This window comes from Anopheles marshallii, chromosome 3, assembly GCF_943734725.1.
Source record: "Anopheles marshallii chromosome 3, idAnoMarsDA_429_01, whole genome shotgun sequence".
NCBI lineage: Eukaryota > Metazoa > Arthropoda > Insecta > Diptera > Culicidae > Anopheles > Anopheles marshallii.
In genome coordinates this window covers 62543271-62560907 of record NC_071327.1, presented here as the reverse complement: position 1 = coordinate 62560907, position 17637 = coordinate 62543271, and the positions used below count along the sequence as shown (strand labels likewise).

General features: G+C 45.7%; 2 protein-coding genes across 3 annotated transcripts in view; one reads left to right on the top strand and one right to left on the bottom strand.

The window, feature by feature from the left end:
- LOC128712028 (protein phosphatase 1 regulatory subunit 12A) overlaps nt 1-10379 on the bottom strand; it is a 64627-nt gene extending 54248 nt beyond the window's left edge. For both annotated transcript variants that reach the window (XM_053806922.1, XM_053806923.1), the window contains exon 1: nt 10125-10379. In XM_053806922.1, the coding sequence (XP_053662897.1) occupies nt 10125-10379 (255 nt within the window). The remainder of the gene's footprint in view (nt 1-10124) is intronic.
- Nucleotides 10380-15655: 5276 nt separating this feature from the next.
- On the top strand, nt 15656-17558 carry LOC128714130 (differentially expressed in FDCP 8 homolog). Its single transcript, XM_053809005.1, has 5 exons — nt 15656-16373; nt 16443-16607; nt 16670-16714; nt 16798-17264; nt 17343-17558. Exons 1-5 carry the CDS (start codon nt 15656-15658, stop codon nt 17556-17558), a joined length of 1611 nt encoding a protein of 536 aa, XP_053664980.1.
- Nucleotides 17559-17637: the final 79 nt, after the last annotated feature.

Below are 17637 nucleotides of genomic sequence, written 5' to 3'. Positions count from 1 at the left end.
GTAATAAAAGGGGCAACCCAAGACATCGTACACACATACACACACGTACGCAATAATGTCGCCCCAGACGACACAGACGGTTGCGAAAATTGCGCAGAGAAAACGCGAAGAGCGAAGGCAATTGTAGCTACCCCTGTCGCGCGCTCCACCACCACCACCCGCTGTTGGCTTCCTGTAAACTTCTTCCCCCTTATTTTTTTTTCTTGCTATCCAACACACGTGTGTGCGTGTGTGCATGCGCGTATGTGCACGCGCAGCAAAAATGGCGAATAAATCACCTTCCTAACTACGCGTGCGCCACCCAACAACCCTGACACCTTAATGGATCCATCTTGGAGGGCTTGGAGGTTTCTTTCTTCTTCACGCTTTCCACATCGTGATCGGCGAAGGGAGGTACAAGGAGATGGCAGGCGGGGTGGCAGGAGTTTGGTGATCGCACAAACAGTGGAAGGGCGGCTCCACGGGTTAACCTCGGTTTGGGGTGGGGGGGGAGCCGCGGGTGTGTGGTATCCGGGGTCTCCAAACCGGGAGCAGACCGACATCCGAGGCACAACGATGTCGTCCTCGAGGTTGTTCTGACCCATTTTCTGTAAGCCCTCCCCCGTGTATGGTGCGGTGCCGGCTCAACCGTGCGCAAAACAGGAATTGAATTGTAGCAGTCGCGAGATTGATACATGCCGGTACCGAAACAAAAAGTTTTGTGGAGATACACCGGTGGATGAGCGATTGGCGATCACTTCCCACCAATTAACTTGAAGCTATCAAAACAATTCTGAAATATCTGGGCAAATCTCCGTGGTTTCCCGCCCTCCGTCAGCCATCGGGACACTACCCTGGATACACACGCACGCGTACGCGCATTAAATGGCAGAGGCGAAAACCGCACCCCACTCTGGCATTGCGCAGCAGTACAACAACAAAAAAACACCCCAACGCCGAGACTCTCTCGCTGCTGGGTGGGGCGTGTGGGCAAGGGCACGAGTGTTGAAATGATGCAAAATGAGAGTTTTATTAGCTAATTACGCCACCGCAGTCACTGCACCAACAACCCCCAAGAGGGAGATCGGGTGGGGAGGGACAGGGTAGAAATTGAGCTTGGTTTAAGGTGAGACGGCAGCAAAGCAGTTCATCTGCAACCGGCGCAAACCTTCACCGGCTTTTCAACCATAAAGATCACGATAGCGATTCCGTTGAGGTGCAGCAGTGGTCTATAATCAAGCCACTTCCTTAAGGCACTCACCGGTACTGCTCCGCTGGTTGGAGGGGTTGGGGGAGCGGGGTGTTCTTTCCCACCTCTCTTCGCCGTTCAGCATTTCGGGAAATAATTGGCCACGAGTGTAAGATATCTTTAACCGCCTAGAGCCTGCACGGATTCTACTGGGGCCGCATACAATTGCGGGCAGCGTGGGGGGGCTACCATTGACTTCCCGCCCGGCAAACGGGGTGATGCGCGCGCGCGATCTTCATCATCATGTGGAGCATTATGTATCCGCAGCCGATCCCAACCGCGCAGAACGAGTAAATACTTCCGGAGCGCTGTGCGCACCGCGCAGAGTTCACCTTCGCCCGTAAATTACGCTTGGTCGTAAGAAATAAAGCGAAATGATAGGAGCAATGAGCTGTACTGTTTCGGAGCAGCACAGTAACACAGGGATGCTGGATACATGCGGCTTAATTTACCCATTCTCCCAATCTTCACGCAAGATTAATTTTTGTTATTTCAATACATGAAACGAACTTCAATGGAAGCATTCCAACACCATTGGGGTGAAGAATCGTAGCAATTTTGCGTCTACTTATGACCATTGGAGGTTAGAAACTTGCGGAAAGATTTTTAACATCTTCTTAATAGTGTGCAATCAATACACTAATTATGTGCACCTTTAAATCGATATCACTTTGCGCTGGTGATTAGCAATGTGGCTCATCAGCTCTGGATCTAACACACCAAGCGTAACGAATAGAATTGCATCTTGGTTTCAGGATGAGATCTCGATCGGGATGAGCTAAAGGTTCGGCGCTCAATAACGAATATCAATATCGTTTATACTTCATATTGAAAAGTTATAATAGTCTATACAATCAAGTCTCTGTAACCTACAAGCTGTAAAGACCGCTATCTTAGAGAGAATTGCATCTTTTGGAAACAAAAACACTTGAGTGGTGTACCATTTATGTATGGCAAAAGTCTTCAACCATACTCTGTAAACACAACCATCACCGTCAACTGTCAAAAATGTGCATCTTAGAGAGACTTGCTATCTTTGAGAGATACTAACTTAGACAGACTTGACTGTATTTCTATCTATGTATGAAAAGTCAGAGAAAATTTCGTAATTAATTTACAAGGAACTAAGTGAAATTCGCTTGTTTATCACTCTTATTTACCCGTATGACTAACGAACTTTTCATCTGTTCTAATTTTTCATTATGTCTCCAAGTGTTGAGAACTGCAGTTTGCAGAATTCCTTTGATTATCTTTGAACTGTCATTGTTGTAAAATATCGCGCATTGCGAATTCGCGAATATCGAGTATAGCGTACTGCGGGGATTTGGTGTATTTGACATTGGATTTGGTCCGACCACTTGACATCTCGACTTAAAGGACGACAGTAAGGCATTGCACGTAGCGGCCATCTTTTCGATTCACTATTTTATTGTCCCTTCGCAGGTCCCTTTAATCCTTTGTCTGGTCCTAGCTGACCAGTGGCTCCTACTTTGGACCGATCCAATCCGACTCCGACAACGCCATCTACCGTGAAAATGATGCCAGACACAATCGGACTGGTAATAATTATTTAGCAATATAATTTTAAATAGAAAAAAAAAAACAAGATTAAAATAAAAAACAACGAGCGCATTTAATTTATCTTAATTTTTTCCCTACTTTACTTTCGAAATCGATAAAAGCAAAGACTTGCGTGATCGTCTAAAAACATAGACCTGGAGTGGAGTGTATGCCAGGCCCAGTTGTTGGTCACGCGCTAAGCATACAACTTCAGACATAAAAAAAGCAAAACAAATCAAACAGAAAGAACAACACCAGAGGCTCCCGAAGGGAAATGTACATATGTGTGCGGCTTTACATCGAACCCACCCGACCGTGACCGTAGAGATTCAACCGCGGAAATAGCGGACCCACTAATGCCCCGGTAGGATTTTCCAGCGGATTAGCATGATACCACATACTCGCCCCCAGGTGGTGCCCCGCTCCAGTGGTTTGGTGCTTAGCTTACCATTGCTGCCGCGTGTTAAAATCCCGCACACCGTGTACTATTGCAATGCACCACCCACCGGCCGAATGAGCTGGCCCGGCAAATGGGAGGCACGAAAAAGGCAAGGGGAAGGGAACCGAAAGTTCAATCCAAAACCATTACTATTGCAGCGTATTGTTTTTCTTTATGTTTTTGTTGGGATGGGTGTACAGTGCGCGGCACGGTGGAAATGGCAACACCATAATCATAGAGCATGGCAATCGGAAAACAAGGAAAAACGCACATGCGAACCTCATAAACCACTGTGCGGGCGCGCAACGCGATTGCAATAACAAACATGCAGTTATAACGGTAGCGCAACAGTGTAGCGTGGGGGAAAGGGGGCGGGGAGGGATAGGGGGGGGGGGGGGGGGGGGTTTGTAAGGGAAAAAGAGGATCGGGAGGGTGCTGTTGCCTGAGCATAAAACAATAATTATGCTGTTGTTACTGCGTTCTACACCAGCGCGGACACTTGCGCGCTGCGGAGAACGAGAACGAATGGTGCAAGCAATGGTTGCACCATTGGGGAGACACTGTTTCGTTGGTGTAACCTTTGCTGGAGAACCATACAGAATGCGAGATGAAGATGTAGAGCAACGCAAGATCAAAGCAGACGGAGCTAGCAAACACTGTGCACAGCTCGCTGATCGCCCTCCCGGTGATCGTTGGCGGGACACGCTTGTGAGGCGAGACGCCATTTTACGACGTGGCCATTATCCTTTCGGTAAGCTGCACACAAGTGAAAGCACCAGCTACAGTAAAGGGAAGAGGGCGCGGAATTCACGAGCGCGGTGGTAGGCGAAGAATTCGCCAGCGGAATCCAACCGTGTGCCGATCGTTATAAACGGATCCAGATGTGTCGATCGTAAAGCGAACAGATCTCCTGGAATTGATCCGATTCGTTCCCGGCTCCACCACGCATTCCCCAGCTCCCCCCAAACTAATACTGCCTTGCTGATCGATCTTGACCACCGCTTGCGCTTGGCGAGCAAATAACGCATCAGCTAGATCGGTATCTCGGAACGGGAAGTAGACCGCGGCGAAGCATAGGGACTCGCAGCAATTGGCGGAAGGTGCGCTCCAAGTGCGCACGATCGCGATCATCCCCTGATTCATTCTGAGAAGGTCTGGTTTAGCTGACGCTAATGGGAACATCTCCACATCGCACATGTTTCTCATCGTTGCACGAGCAAAAGATGCAGTGCCCATCGCTAACAGTACTTCAATAACATAAAAATTAAATGCTTCATGTTTTTTTCTTGCGCAGTCCCTTAACAGGTGTTTTTAGGCGCTGACCTGGTTAAGATCGGATTCGAGTTCAATTAGAACTAGAATATCCACGAGGTAGATCTGAAATCCGGCGTACTGGGCCTGGATCTTGTCCATAAGGAAGCTGATTCGGTATAAAGCACTGAAGGCTTGCGAAACATCCAGCAAATGGGTAAGATATCATATCTACCATAACACATTCCTGAACTTTGACTTGCAAATTTGCTAGAATTTAGTACAACCCCGTAATAATACCCCACCCCATACGCAAAAATGACTATCTTCTTCGGCACAACAACTCCAAGAGATCTAGAACCCTGCCATTTCTGGATATCTTTGACTTTATTTATCCGTAGCTGGATAGTTAGAGTCCTGCGTACGGGGGATTGGTCCGGATGGGATTTGGACCGGGTCGGCCGTGTGAAAACCGACACCGCTACCAATACACCACCGGGGCGCCCCATGGACTGATCATCTATCTGCGGGTAAATAGTAAGTCAAAGAGAGTTAGATCTCTTGAGGTTGTTGTGCCGGGTAAGCAGAAACTGTGTCTAATGAATCTTTGGTGCACAATTCTCCAATATGAATCTTCAGTGCCTTCAAAAACTTCTAAATTATAAATAATGTTATACGAATATAAAAGTGTCCAAGGATTTCTGAGGATTCAGCAACTTCCTGAAATTTCCGTTCGCATTTAGATTGATTCCAAGTGCAATAAAAGATCAGAGGAGTTAGAATACGAACTGAAGAATTAAAGAATCGTGAGATATTCACGAATCATCAATTCGTGAATCTTTCAAATAGAATTTCTAAGCCATTCGGTCCGTTCAAAGAATCCCTCAGACGAATGAATACGAATCAGTTCCAAACATTTGATACTAAGTGAAGGAAAAGCTTAAGTATTAAAAATATGTTTATCAACAGTGTCCTATTGCATACTCCACAAAGCTGCAGTTTAGTGCTGTTAATAATTCGCAATCCATACTTTCGTTGCTACCAACCATCGTTTCATACACGATTAAGCCTTGCTATTATCATTTTGTAACACATGTTTACTCAACCGTGCGCAATACTTTCTCCGGCCTTAAACGCGATATTGGTTTATCGGAAGCATTCTCTTGCCGAATAGCAGCTCCGAACGGTGTGCTGAACCATTACAAAACCAAACTGTTGCTGTACGTGCGCCTTTCTATACCAAGCATTGGCGAGAGATTCACGGTTAGAGGTAGCGATATGAACAACAAAAATTTGCAAATCAATATTTAATCTACCGCCGGGGCCCAAATGCTCGTGCTCGATCACAGTCCGCTAATTGCATCTTATCGGTGTACCGAAGCGCCATCTCTAGCGCATCCCTTCCTTGCTACCTGGGGGCCGCAGTTGATGAAAAGCGGTGAAAAGGGAAGAAAAAAAAGGGTGTTTTGTTGTTGCTGTTGTTGCGCCCCGGTACAAAAAGTGCAAAAACCCTGACGTGCATGCAAAATCCGACCGAATGCAACAAATGGCCTCACCACTCACCTTCACCGGCAGGGCATACCATTATACGCGAGAGGGAACAAAAAGTCCAACCAGGCTAGTCGAATTATTTTTTGTTATTTTATTTCATCGAAAATCTCGTAAAGGGTTTGCAGTTTTTGCTCGATCGTCCGATCATCATGCTCATCAAGCAGCATTAAAGTGCGAGCGGGAAAGATGTGCAGTCGACAACCCGCACAACATCCCCACCTAACCCCCATTTCTCTTCTACCTTGGTTGGTGTGGCAGACGGAGACAGGATTTTAATGCGAATTTTGATATGTGTGCTATGGTTAATTTACGGTGCACCCCCGGTGCACGAAGATGGCCGTCCGCTGGGCGATCGAATGCGACTTCTTGTTCACACTGGCGATCGCTTTTTGCAGCACTCGCGTCCCACTGTGCAGAGTGGTTCGACAGCGGGCGGGCGCGTCGTACCGACTGTCAAGCCGAATCGTATCGAAAATATCTGCCATGAACATGGGTCCCCCCCCCCCCCTCCTTCCCCCTCCCTTCTACCCCCTCCAAAACTTCCCTTTTGGGTGATGATTGTGCGCTGGAAGCTTCAAAAGGAAGGATCTTTCACAACACACACACAAAATTGAACATACGGCGGACAAAAATCGTACACATTGAAAGCTTTTACTGGCAACAATCGTTCCGCCCGCTTGCAAGATTGGTCTTTAAAGAAATTTATGCTTTATTCAATGGCTCAATTCATTCATTCATCGCAACTGACCTTTTACAACCCACAGCGATCCGATCGTTGAAGAAGATGGCAAGAAAAAACACTCGAGAGCATCAGGCCGATGGAGACGGTGGTGCCGCCGTGCTGTTGAATGACAAGAGGCGGTGGCTGCACGAACGCGGTTGCATATTATAATACGCTACCTCGCTTGCACTTTTCTCCACTGTACACGCGGGATGTGCGAATTTTGTGTGTGTGGTTTTTTTTGCTTTGCTTGTGTTTTATTGTGCTATGAGCGATTCGTCACGAAACTTTATCGATCCCGCGCGCAATAGATGGCCAAAAGCTGTTAAGCATTTGACGTACCAGATCGTTAAGCAAATAATCACTTAATTAGCTAGTGGTAGCAATGCAGGTATTGCTTTTTCCACGCGCCAGTGTTTCTAAACACGGCAGTATTGTACACGTTTTAAATTAAATTAGGTGGATTTGGATGGAAATTTTCTGTCAACTCGTTCTTGACAGATTTCAGCTCAATAATGGAATTGGTCTTGACGAAGGTAAAATTTTCACCGATGGAAATTATCTGTCAACGTGAGCATCAGAGGGATTCTGCGGTGTGCAGGTCAGTGGTCGCTAACCTGTTTGATCCGCTTTGATACTTCGCTAAACTGTTTGATGTTTAGACACCACAAAAGAATAGCTTCACTAACGCTAGTTTTTACCATAAAAAGGAGATATCCGTGCTATTCGATTATCCGGCGAGCTTAAAGTAATTCGATGCGTAGCACGGATAACAGGCACTCCACTGCCCTAACATATTTTTCATGAATTGAACGGTAACAACAGAGTGATGCAAAATTAATTTTACTTCAAATGATTATAGAACCTTTTTTTCGGAAAGTTGGTGGACATCAGAACTGAAAAATGTTTAGAATTTTACACTGTTTTTTATCATTTTCTTTATCTTAACAAATGCCACTTCAATCCAAGCTTTTTGGAATCGCCTACGTAACCTACGGAACCTACGTACAATGACAGCAAGATTAGCGTAGAGTAAGGGAAAAAATATCAAAATTGGTAGCTCTAAAAATACAGCCTCTAGGAGGTCCACCGATCAGAAAATCAAAAGTCCGAGACTCCACGCTGTTCGTTCTGATTGATATCCCAATTGTCCAGAAGTTGTCCAATTTGGACTGAAAAAAAAAGTAACCAAGCAGCCACAGAATCGACAAATGTTTTTCCAATTTCCATCATACATTTATAAATTTTTTTGAAAAAATCTCGATAAACCCGCTTTTTTAAGTCGTCAGTGTAGGATACTTTGTAAATCCTTGTATTCTTACTTGATTTTCTAATGCAATATTTTAATGTTTGGCCTCTGTTGGATGTTTCCCCTATACTCTACTCATCAGCAACATAGTTCAAACGTTCGTTCTCTCCATAAACATTTAGATAGCGTTAATCTTCAAACGCTAAAACCCGACCACGGATCGGCTTCCGTTACTGCCTCGCCCAGGCAGCGAGAAATCCGATCGGATAATGTATCTTTCCGTTAGGCCTCAGCCACGGCTAGCCGGTCGGCCACACACCAGCCGACCAGAAAGGAAAACCAACGCCAGTATTGGCCCATAAACAATTTACTTTGTTGCTGCTTACCAGAAATCTCTCTTAACATTTCTGCACATTGGGTGTGTGTGTGTGTGAAGGGCGGAACGATGGACCCAAAAACGTTTTGCTTTTTTTGGGCGATGCGGCGGACAAAGTTAAAACGATCTGCAACAAAACGTAAGACACGCGGGACGAAATTATGGCCGGCAGCCGCGGACCGCAGCGCGTGAAAGTCGCCAACCACCAGTGCGCGAGGGGCAGTGTAAAAACCGAATTCATACTCCACCCGTGATGATACTGGGGCTGGGGCCATCGCGAAACCATACGCAACCGCAACCGATCGGCTTTCGTGCGGAAAATGCGTGCTATTCTTGTTTTGAAAAGAAGCTAAATTTAGCAAACGAAAATCGCAACACCGCAAACCCCGTGGTAGCTGGTTTGGATTAGTTGGCCTTATGGCAAAATTCATCCGCACCCATAGATACAGGGACGGAATGAGCATCTGTGGTTCGGTAATGTTTAAATGTTATGATGAAATTGATTGATTTTCAGAATCTTTTGACTGTGTTACCAAAAAAGCATGTTAATTGAAAGTATCTTGCAAGGAAACCTTCGGTTTATAGACCTGATTCCGATAATTTCACCCTTCCAAGCGATGAGGGTGCAAATGTAAACAAAGAATTCATATTTACTGGAAGGAATACGTCTACCAACAACGAAAAGCGAACATCCAAAATATTTAAAAACCCGATCAAAGCGCATGTCCGCATGTTCCGTAGCAAACAAAACCTGGAACAGAAATGTGGAACGCAAATGTGTGCAGATGAGTGACTTCGGCAGAGTACGGAGTGCCATCGCATCCTGTCGATTTCTTCCTACAACTCCTTATCCTTTACTCCCTTTTTTCTCTCGCTCCATATCGGCACCCCATCAATGAACCAGTGAATGAAAGAAAGCAGCTGAACGGTGGTGAAGCCTGCGCGCGCGCGCTCTCGCCTGACATTATTTGTGGGGTGTGGAGGCGGTTAAAAAAGCCCACCACCCACCGGCAGCACAAGCAAAACAACAACAAAGCGGTGAGCTACGTTGGCGGCAACGTATTCGGTGAGTGGCGATGTTTATATCACAACACACGCACACGAAATTGTGCGCGCCCTGCAGTAACAAACAAACTTTGTAAACAAAGGAAATGATATGACGCGTCCTTATCAAAATGCTTGTAGGATGTGTTGAGGTAGCATTTTTAATTCCTGCTTAGTGAACATATATAGGGTAAATCTTTTCGTAGTTTTTGTTTTAAAGTTGAAGATCTCAAAAATTTCATTAGGGTCACAATAACTCATGGGTCATTGAACTCGTACGGTTATGATTCTAGCACGCCATCAAGTCATAAATATGGAAATTGATGGGCATGAGCATTGATTGCGGCTGGACATTAAAAAGTCCTCGATATCCTTTTTTTATTAACATCGCTTAAGATCAGCCGCACTTCACAATGTGGATTATCCTTATCAGGTGATCTAAAATACAGGAAATATCTTAATATCGATACATCTAAGTAGGAAGTATGATTTGTTTTATCTCTACAGAAGCCTCAGATGGATACATCTCAGTAGGCGGACTTCATTCTGGATCTGTCTTCAAGCCTCGATTGTTCATTTGTATCTTCAATTTACATATATGAATATTCAGTACAATTCTGATGACATGTTGGTAAGTAATATCTCACCAAATGCTCGTTTAACTAGCAGCTTAGCAAGTGTAAAATCCCATAACATCCTACTCACCTGATGTAAAGCGGTCAACCCATCCACGTTGGCCGTATCGATGTCGGCTCCGTTGTTAAGCAACCACTCCACTTCCTCCTTATCGCCGGCGACACAAGCCGCTAGGAAGATGCAGCCGGACGAAAATTTGATCCGCCGGGATGACGGACTCTTCGGGACGCCGCTTAATTTTTTGTTCATCTCCGACTCCTCCCATCGTTTCAGCTGTTCCGCCCGCTTAAATTGGGCGGACGTATTCCGGTTGTCTAACGACATGTTGGTAGCGATATAGCGTATCTTCGAAAGGCCTGATGATTTAACTACACTTAATCCCTTAACATACAAAACACCAACCGTTTCGCTAACGCACTTATTACAACTGCTTATCTATACGTAGGAAAGCTTGCGACGTTAAACGATTTTCTTTTTCACAAAACGCAAAAAAACGAGAAGGTGAATCTTTATCAATTTTTTTTCTTTTAATTCACAACTAGCAACACACAAGCACTGCACTACGGAGTATACTACACACTTCGTTAATCACGCCTGTACTGGTGAGAAGCATCCGCACGATAATATCGTTTCGCAAAGGGTAGAACCTTTTCAGATAACCCTACTTCTTGACGCACCCACCAATCTGGCCAGCCGGTGTAGGGTTAGTGTGGTGTTGCTGCGTACGGTAACACTACCGACGGTAGCAATCTTCGCCAATGGAGGCTGCTGCTGTTGCTGCTGCCCGTCGTCTAGCGACTACCAACAGCGACGAATCGGAAACCATAGACGCACACATCACCTTCCTACTTCTGCACAAACCTCCGGCTCCGGAGCACTAACTCCGGAAGGTCAAATCAACTCTCGTCCCGCTGCTGCTGTGATTTTCACTATCTCACACCGACCAAATGGCTGCTTTTCTCCATATGCTCCAGACGGTGTACGAATCAACAACTTCGGATTGGTGCTAAAATTAGAGAGAAACACTGCAAACGGAAAGCGAAAACATGACGTTAAAAGAAAATCTTAGCCTGCTAATCGTATCATCTCCTTGCATTGCAGTACTACACCACACTGCACCATCATAGCAGGCGCCACCTGATGTGGATTGTGTAGCCGAGATTTCTTCACCATTATCTTCTTCCCTTCGTTCGCGTTTACGCGGGGAGCGCTATATGCACACAAATTTGACAGCTTGCTACACACAGCACCGTATTAAACGTCAATTCCGTGCGTGAACGAAGGACGACGCGTTTGCTATTTCCAATCTGCAATTGTTTACGGGGCCGGATTTGCGCAATTACCACACATAGATTTTGCCGCTCAAACAGCAATTCCAACCGCGTTATGCGTTTCCCGACGTTTTGATCACTTTTCTGTGTTGTTGGATTTATAAAAGAAACGATGTGGGAGCGAAGGAGATGCGAAGGGAACCGTAGCGGAGGGTGACGATATCTTTGTGGGGACACGCTTTGCGTGTGTGTGTGTTCGGGTTTATCTCGTCGAACGTGTTACATAAATCCAACTGACCATGTTCTCTCCTCTGCCTTCAACACCATCTTCCGCCCTCTGTTTCTCAACCTGCCCCTTCCATCCACACACGACAAGGCGGTTCTAGCCTGCTGAAATAAAAATAATTTTTCACATCTCGCGTAAAAACGCCATCAAGGGAACGCGATAGACGCGACGACACACGTACGGTGCGTACCACCACACAGGTATGGGTGACCGTGCGCGAACGCACATCAACACACAGGAAGCAAAACCGAAGTTGCATATGACATACGGGAAGAATAAACACACAGGAGACGTGCAGTTTGGGACACGGACAAAACGATTCGCGGCGCTGCCGTTTGGTAAAGCGAAAAATCGGAACTATATTCCAACACGGCTTAACCCTTCTTGCTAAAAAAAAAACAATTCCTGCTCCGGGCAGATGCACTTCGCACTCTCTCTTTCTCGCTCTCTTTCCTTCTTTGGAGTTGGAACTGTGGCGGAATCCGTCGTCATGTTGCGGACCCCACACATTCGTATCCAAGTACGAACGTTTAGCGTTTTTCTTTTCTTAAACACGGCCGCAGAAGATTCCACACTTGTTGGCACATACACACGGTCACGGAAATTCATTTCCCTTTCGGGTACAGTCGCGAGTCGGTGGTAGGAAAAAAGGTGGCATGAAAAAATTTCTATTTAAGTACGCACACACGAGAGAACGCGGAATGGGAGCACAACGCACCACACCAGGGGCAAACGAAGAGGAAGAAGGAAAACCCGTGCACGGATAGCCACGAAGAAGAAAACTCAGCCTTGGGGCTTATGGGCTTGCCTTCTTGGCACGGCGGTCGGTGAGGGCCAAGTTTACTGTGCGGCACGAATCACGGCGCTGATTTTTGGTAACGCTTCTATACTGTGCGAAATTAACTCGACGAATTCACGTTTCTTTGCATTTTTCACTTTCGTACCACGTACCAGAGTGACCTGCAGGTTTACACATCGAGCGCCTATTGACAGCTCACCATTTGACATAAGCGTTGCTGGTATTGGAGCTTCAAACGACAACTAGGTGTGGTTTTCCGCATTTTACGTTTTGAGTATGGTTTTCATCTTCTTCAAAAGGTTCTTCCAATCAAACTAGGCAATTTATTGTGTTCAAACACGCAATGATAAGTTTATTTTTTCAGTTCACGCATAAATATCAGTTTTCTTGCATGTCAAAATGCACGATTTTATGGCCAACCAAAAAACAGGGCATGACGAACCTGGTGTTTCGTCGAGAAAGTGCGTTGCGTGGACATTTGATGGAAAAATCGATCAGTCAAAACGATAAAAGAGTATGCAGGAGCATCAATACGCCAAAAAGGTATGATTTTATATAAAATGGTCTCGTAATAATTGCATCGCTTTCTAATCTACAAATTGCCATCAGATATACACAACGTGTTACATTTTATCGTTTTATAACCTTCAAAAGATGCGTACAAGACGATTTTCTTTCAAGTTATCATCGAAGAACATATGCCTCAATTGGTTAATGTTGCGGGATAATCCTATAGATGGCGCTAGTGTAATTCCCGCTTCAAATGATCGTCTCATTTGCATTTGTTTTTACACTAATTTTCAACCATTATAAAAGTACGAAAGAAGCAGCATGTGCAAATGAAAATGATAAACAAAATAGAAACTGTTACGTTCTATGAAACAGTTTAATTTTCATTCATTTCTTCAGTAACTTTAGCCAGTCTTTGGTCAGTTTGCGTATTTACGTTGGTTCTACCTCAACCATGTGCTCTTTAATTCTTTCAACTCTATCAACACCAACAACGAGCCCATCATTACTTCTACCTATCACAGTGCAGTGCGTACACGGTGTTGCAGTGAAATAAACGGGTGGTAAAAAAAAAAAACAAAACCCTTCAATAAAATCGCACCGGTACGTTTTATTATCATCGTGACGTAAACTGTTAACTGCACCAAATATCACAGATCAGAGCTTGTGGCTTTTGTTTGCTGGCGGTTCACTCGCCATGCCCACGGTGTGGTGTTTACTAATTTTCGCCGGTCCGCTAAACTAACTGCCGAAACATCGCTGCCTCATCTTCTGACCAGCGACACTCGATACGGGAGCGCCACATTTGCAGAAACAATCGCAGCACGAAACCAACCAGCAAAATCGTCACCAGAAAGCAAACCAGCAGTAGCAGGTCCAGCCCCACCGAGGGATCTACCGAAGGCACATGTTGAATGGCAATGTCCTTCTCGGCTGGTGGCTCCACGGCAAGAGTCAACTTCGCCGGTCCGGCTTCATCGTCGGCAAATGCCATAGCTGGAACGATTGCTACAAATCTCTGGCACCTGCGCCCACACTGTGACCCACTCCAGCGGATTCAAAACTACGAAAACGACGGCGATAGCCTATCGTAGAACGTAGACACTTGAGACAACAATCGAGACTATCGGTTGTAGATTAAATTAACACGTTTATCATCCCGTGCGAATGGCCCAACCATCAGGGACAAATTGCTTTCCCGCCCCGAATGTGTCAGTTACATTCACACCATACACCACCATGTAAAGCGATACGAAACCACGTAATTGTGATATCAACACATTTTATAGTATACTCATTGACGAAAGCAGTCAATTTTTTATCTCTCGATTCTTCACTACTATCTCTTTCTTGAGGAAAGGTAAACCAACAACTAATTTATATTACAGCTTTGATGCTCATCACTGTTGTCTCATCATCGCTCATAAACGACGAGTAGATCGGTATTGGAAGTTACTATAATCCCGTATTGCGACTGAAGTTTAGTACATCTGCGTGTAATGAACAGTTCTGGGTAGTTTGTCTGTTATCTACTTGAAATAAATGAATGAAATAAAGCTTTATCTTGAGGTTGTCACTTTGCTATGAAACAATGATTGATTGATCTTCACAATTGTAGACGTCTTTATTCGTCGAAACATAATGAAGAGCAATCATGTTGTAATGTTTGGTGAGAGCTACACAAAATGATTCATGCCCCAGAACCCTTTTTGATAGAACCTTAGCCCAATACAGCAGACTCTTTGTCCTCCAAAGCTAAAGAGGTTGTTGTAATTCTTTTCGTCTATTGCAGAATCGTTCAATAACAATGCTTTCTTGAGGGGAATGAGCCTGGTTCTATGCATGAAGCTAGGACTATGGGCTGGGAGCTGTTCGGCGAACCCACTGTCGTACAGCGAATTAGACTCGGTAGGATCCGGTAAGCTGGTCATGTCATGATAATGACACCGGACGACTCAGTCCGTAAAGTCATTTTAGGTCGTTCACTTGGACAGAGGAGACGGAGTAGGCTCAAATTAAGGTCGGGTGATGACGTTGATGCGTCCGCCAAAATGACCGGGATAATGCATTGGCAATGCAACGACGGCGCTGCCAAGTCACATGCCATCGCTACTTTTTGGCCTAGGACACTGTCAGGATATAAGAACACAAATTAACATCGTTGTTTCTCTGCTAACGAGTCTCACGAACGTAAATATTCTGCCGAGAGCGAAAATATCCTTTCCCGCCAATAAGTGTTCTCTCTCTCTCTCTCTCCCCAGCAAAGTGCAAAAGCGGAAACGGAACACCCCCGTCACCGGTTGTGGGTAGAAAAGAGTAAACTACTAAGCACGTGCCTTTTTCCTCACACTTTCTTTGGTGTGTGAATCTTTCTAAAAAGGAAAAAAGTACACAATTTACAAACAAAAACAAGCAACGCAGATTGAGTCATAGCTAACAATCGGACGACGCTGTGGTTCCTGGTTCACTAACACCTTCATTTGCCTTCGCCGAGGGAGATTGGAGAAGAATGAGCTTAAAGTGTGTAAGTTAAATCATCCGCCAAGCAAAACCGCCTAGTGGAAAAGAATGTGATTAATAGTGGTGAAATAAAAAAAAAGGTTACAGCATTCTAAAACACTGATAAGAATGACCGAATGACTGTCGTTCAAGTGCAAATGAGCGGATGAGCCATTGTCCCGATGTAACGTTAGTACGGTTAATTATAGCGATCGGTGGCTGTTTCGTTTAAACTATGCAGAGCACGGTGCAAAACTTCCGGGAAGGATTGTGGAATCCGAGTACGGTAAATAGCTTACTGCTTGCCGGAACATTCGCGGACAATGGTGGGAGAAGCCTGTCGGAGGAAATAACTCGTGGACAAAAAACCGGTTCCACCGAGCGCGATGATAACAACAACGATGGGAGCGAAGATGTCGATGCGGAGGACAGCGAACAGGATGAAGATGTACCGGAAACGAGTACCCATGGCAGTGACCGAACGTTGGAACCCATGAACAGTTCCGTCGGATCGTTACGTGCTTTTTGTGACGAACAGAGCGGTACCCAGGAGGTGGACGTTCAAGGCACAGCCCCACCCAGTCCGGATTCTGCTGTACTGCGCGTAAAGTGGCAACTGGTTCCGCTAGACCAGCACGCAACATTGGTGGAATTGGCGCAGGCCATTGACGTGTGCCGGTCCCTGGTACGCTCGAACGCTTACGGACCGGACACGGAGCAAAGGAAATGGTTGATAAGACATTTGGTGGAGCTGCGGTACCGATACCGGGAGCTGCTCGATTACTCGCGCGATCCGGAGGCGGTGCTGGAAGAGACGGAAGTTATACTTGGGCATCATTTCGTACGCCGGAAACAGTTCCCCTTCCAGCAGCTGCAACACAAACGGAACCTGTACTGCGATCACTGTTCGGGTGTCATTTGGAACGTGGTGCAGGCGTCGTACGTTTGCAATGGTAGGCCATTATATTGCGCGGTTTTCTGGTGCTACAAGTAAAGACCACTTACGTTTTATTTCCTGCCAGATTGTTCCTTTGCCGTGCATCACAAATGCTTGCGCAGCGTAATCCGTATCTGTGCACACGTTGTAACGACGGAACACAAGCAACCGATTGAATGTATCTGCCCAGAGATTGGATTGGCCTTTCAGAAGTACACATGCGCTGAATGTGGAACGCAGCTGAGCTACAGTAAGTGGATCCTTCTATGTGTTTAGTTGAACTAGCATCGTACAAATCCGTTCCGTTTGCAGATACATCCACCGCCATAAACTGTTTCGGTCTGGAGTTTAAAGCAGGTAGGTGTATTGCATTTTTTACATTCCTTCACGACAACAAAAAACCAACCGGGGTTTCGGTTTTTTTGTTTTTTGTGCAATAGAGAAACTGAATTCGATTCAACCGCGGTTGTGTGATTACACCGGCCTGTACTACTGTCCATCCTGCCACTGGAACGATACCAGCATAATTCCCGCACGGGTCACCAACAACTGGGACTTTGTGCCGCGCAAAGTTTGTCGTGCGTCACGGCAGCAGATCAATCTACTGCTACACAAACCCGTCATCCGGTTGGAGGAGAAAAATCCGCGTCTGTTTACCTTTATTCCACAGTTGGCCGAAGTGAAGCGGGTTCGTGTGCAGCTCGGTGAAATGAAGCGGTACCTCATCGCCTGTCGTTTGGCCGATGAGGTCAAACTTGTGACGAAACAAATCGGAGAACGGCGTCATTTGATGGAATCGGTCGAGCTGTACAGTGTGGCGGATCTAGTTGGCGTAGAAGATGGAACGTTGGTAGGTCAGCTTCGTACGTTGCGCGCCACATTCGAACATCACATAAGAACTTGTTTGGTGAGAAACGTTCTCGTTAAGATTCCGGCTTCTTGAATCACTTAAAACCATACACTGTGTGTTGGTTGTCTTTTACAGATCTGCTCCGGTAAAGCATACATCTGCGAGTTTTGCAACAATGATCAGATTTTGTTTCCGTTCGACGACAACGCCATCAGCTGTACACGTTGCAGCACCGTCAGCCATCGGGAATGTTACCAGCGCAAGAAGATGAAATGTGCAAAGTGCACACGGTTACGACGCCGTGCTTTGCAAACTTTGCGCGAACAGCTGGACCTAGAAAACGGGAACTGAATTAAGCTCATATCATTCCACTTTTAAAAGCTACTTCGATGTGCTTTGGTTGTGCATTAGACTATTACCTCACAAGTGG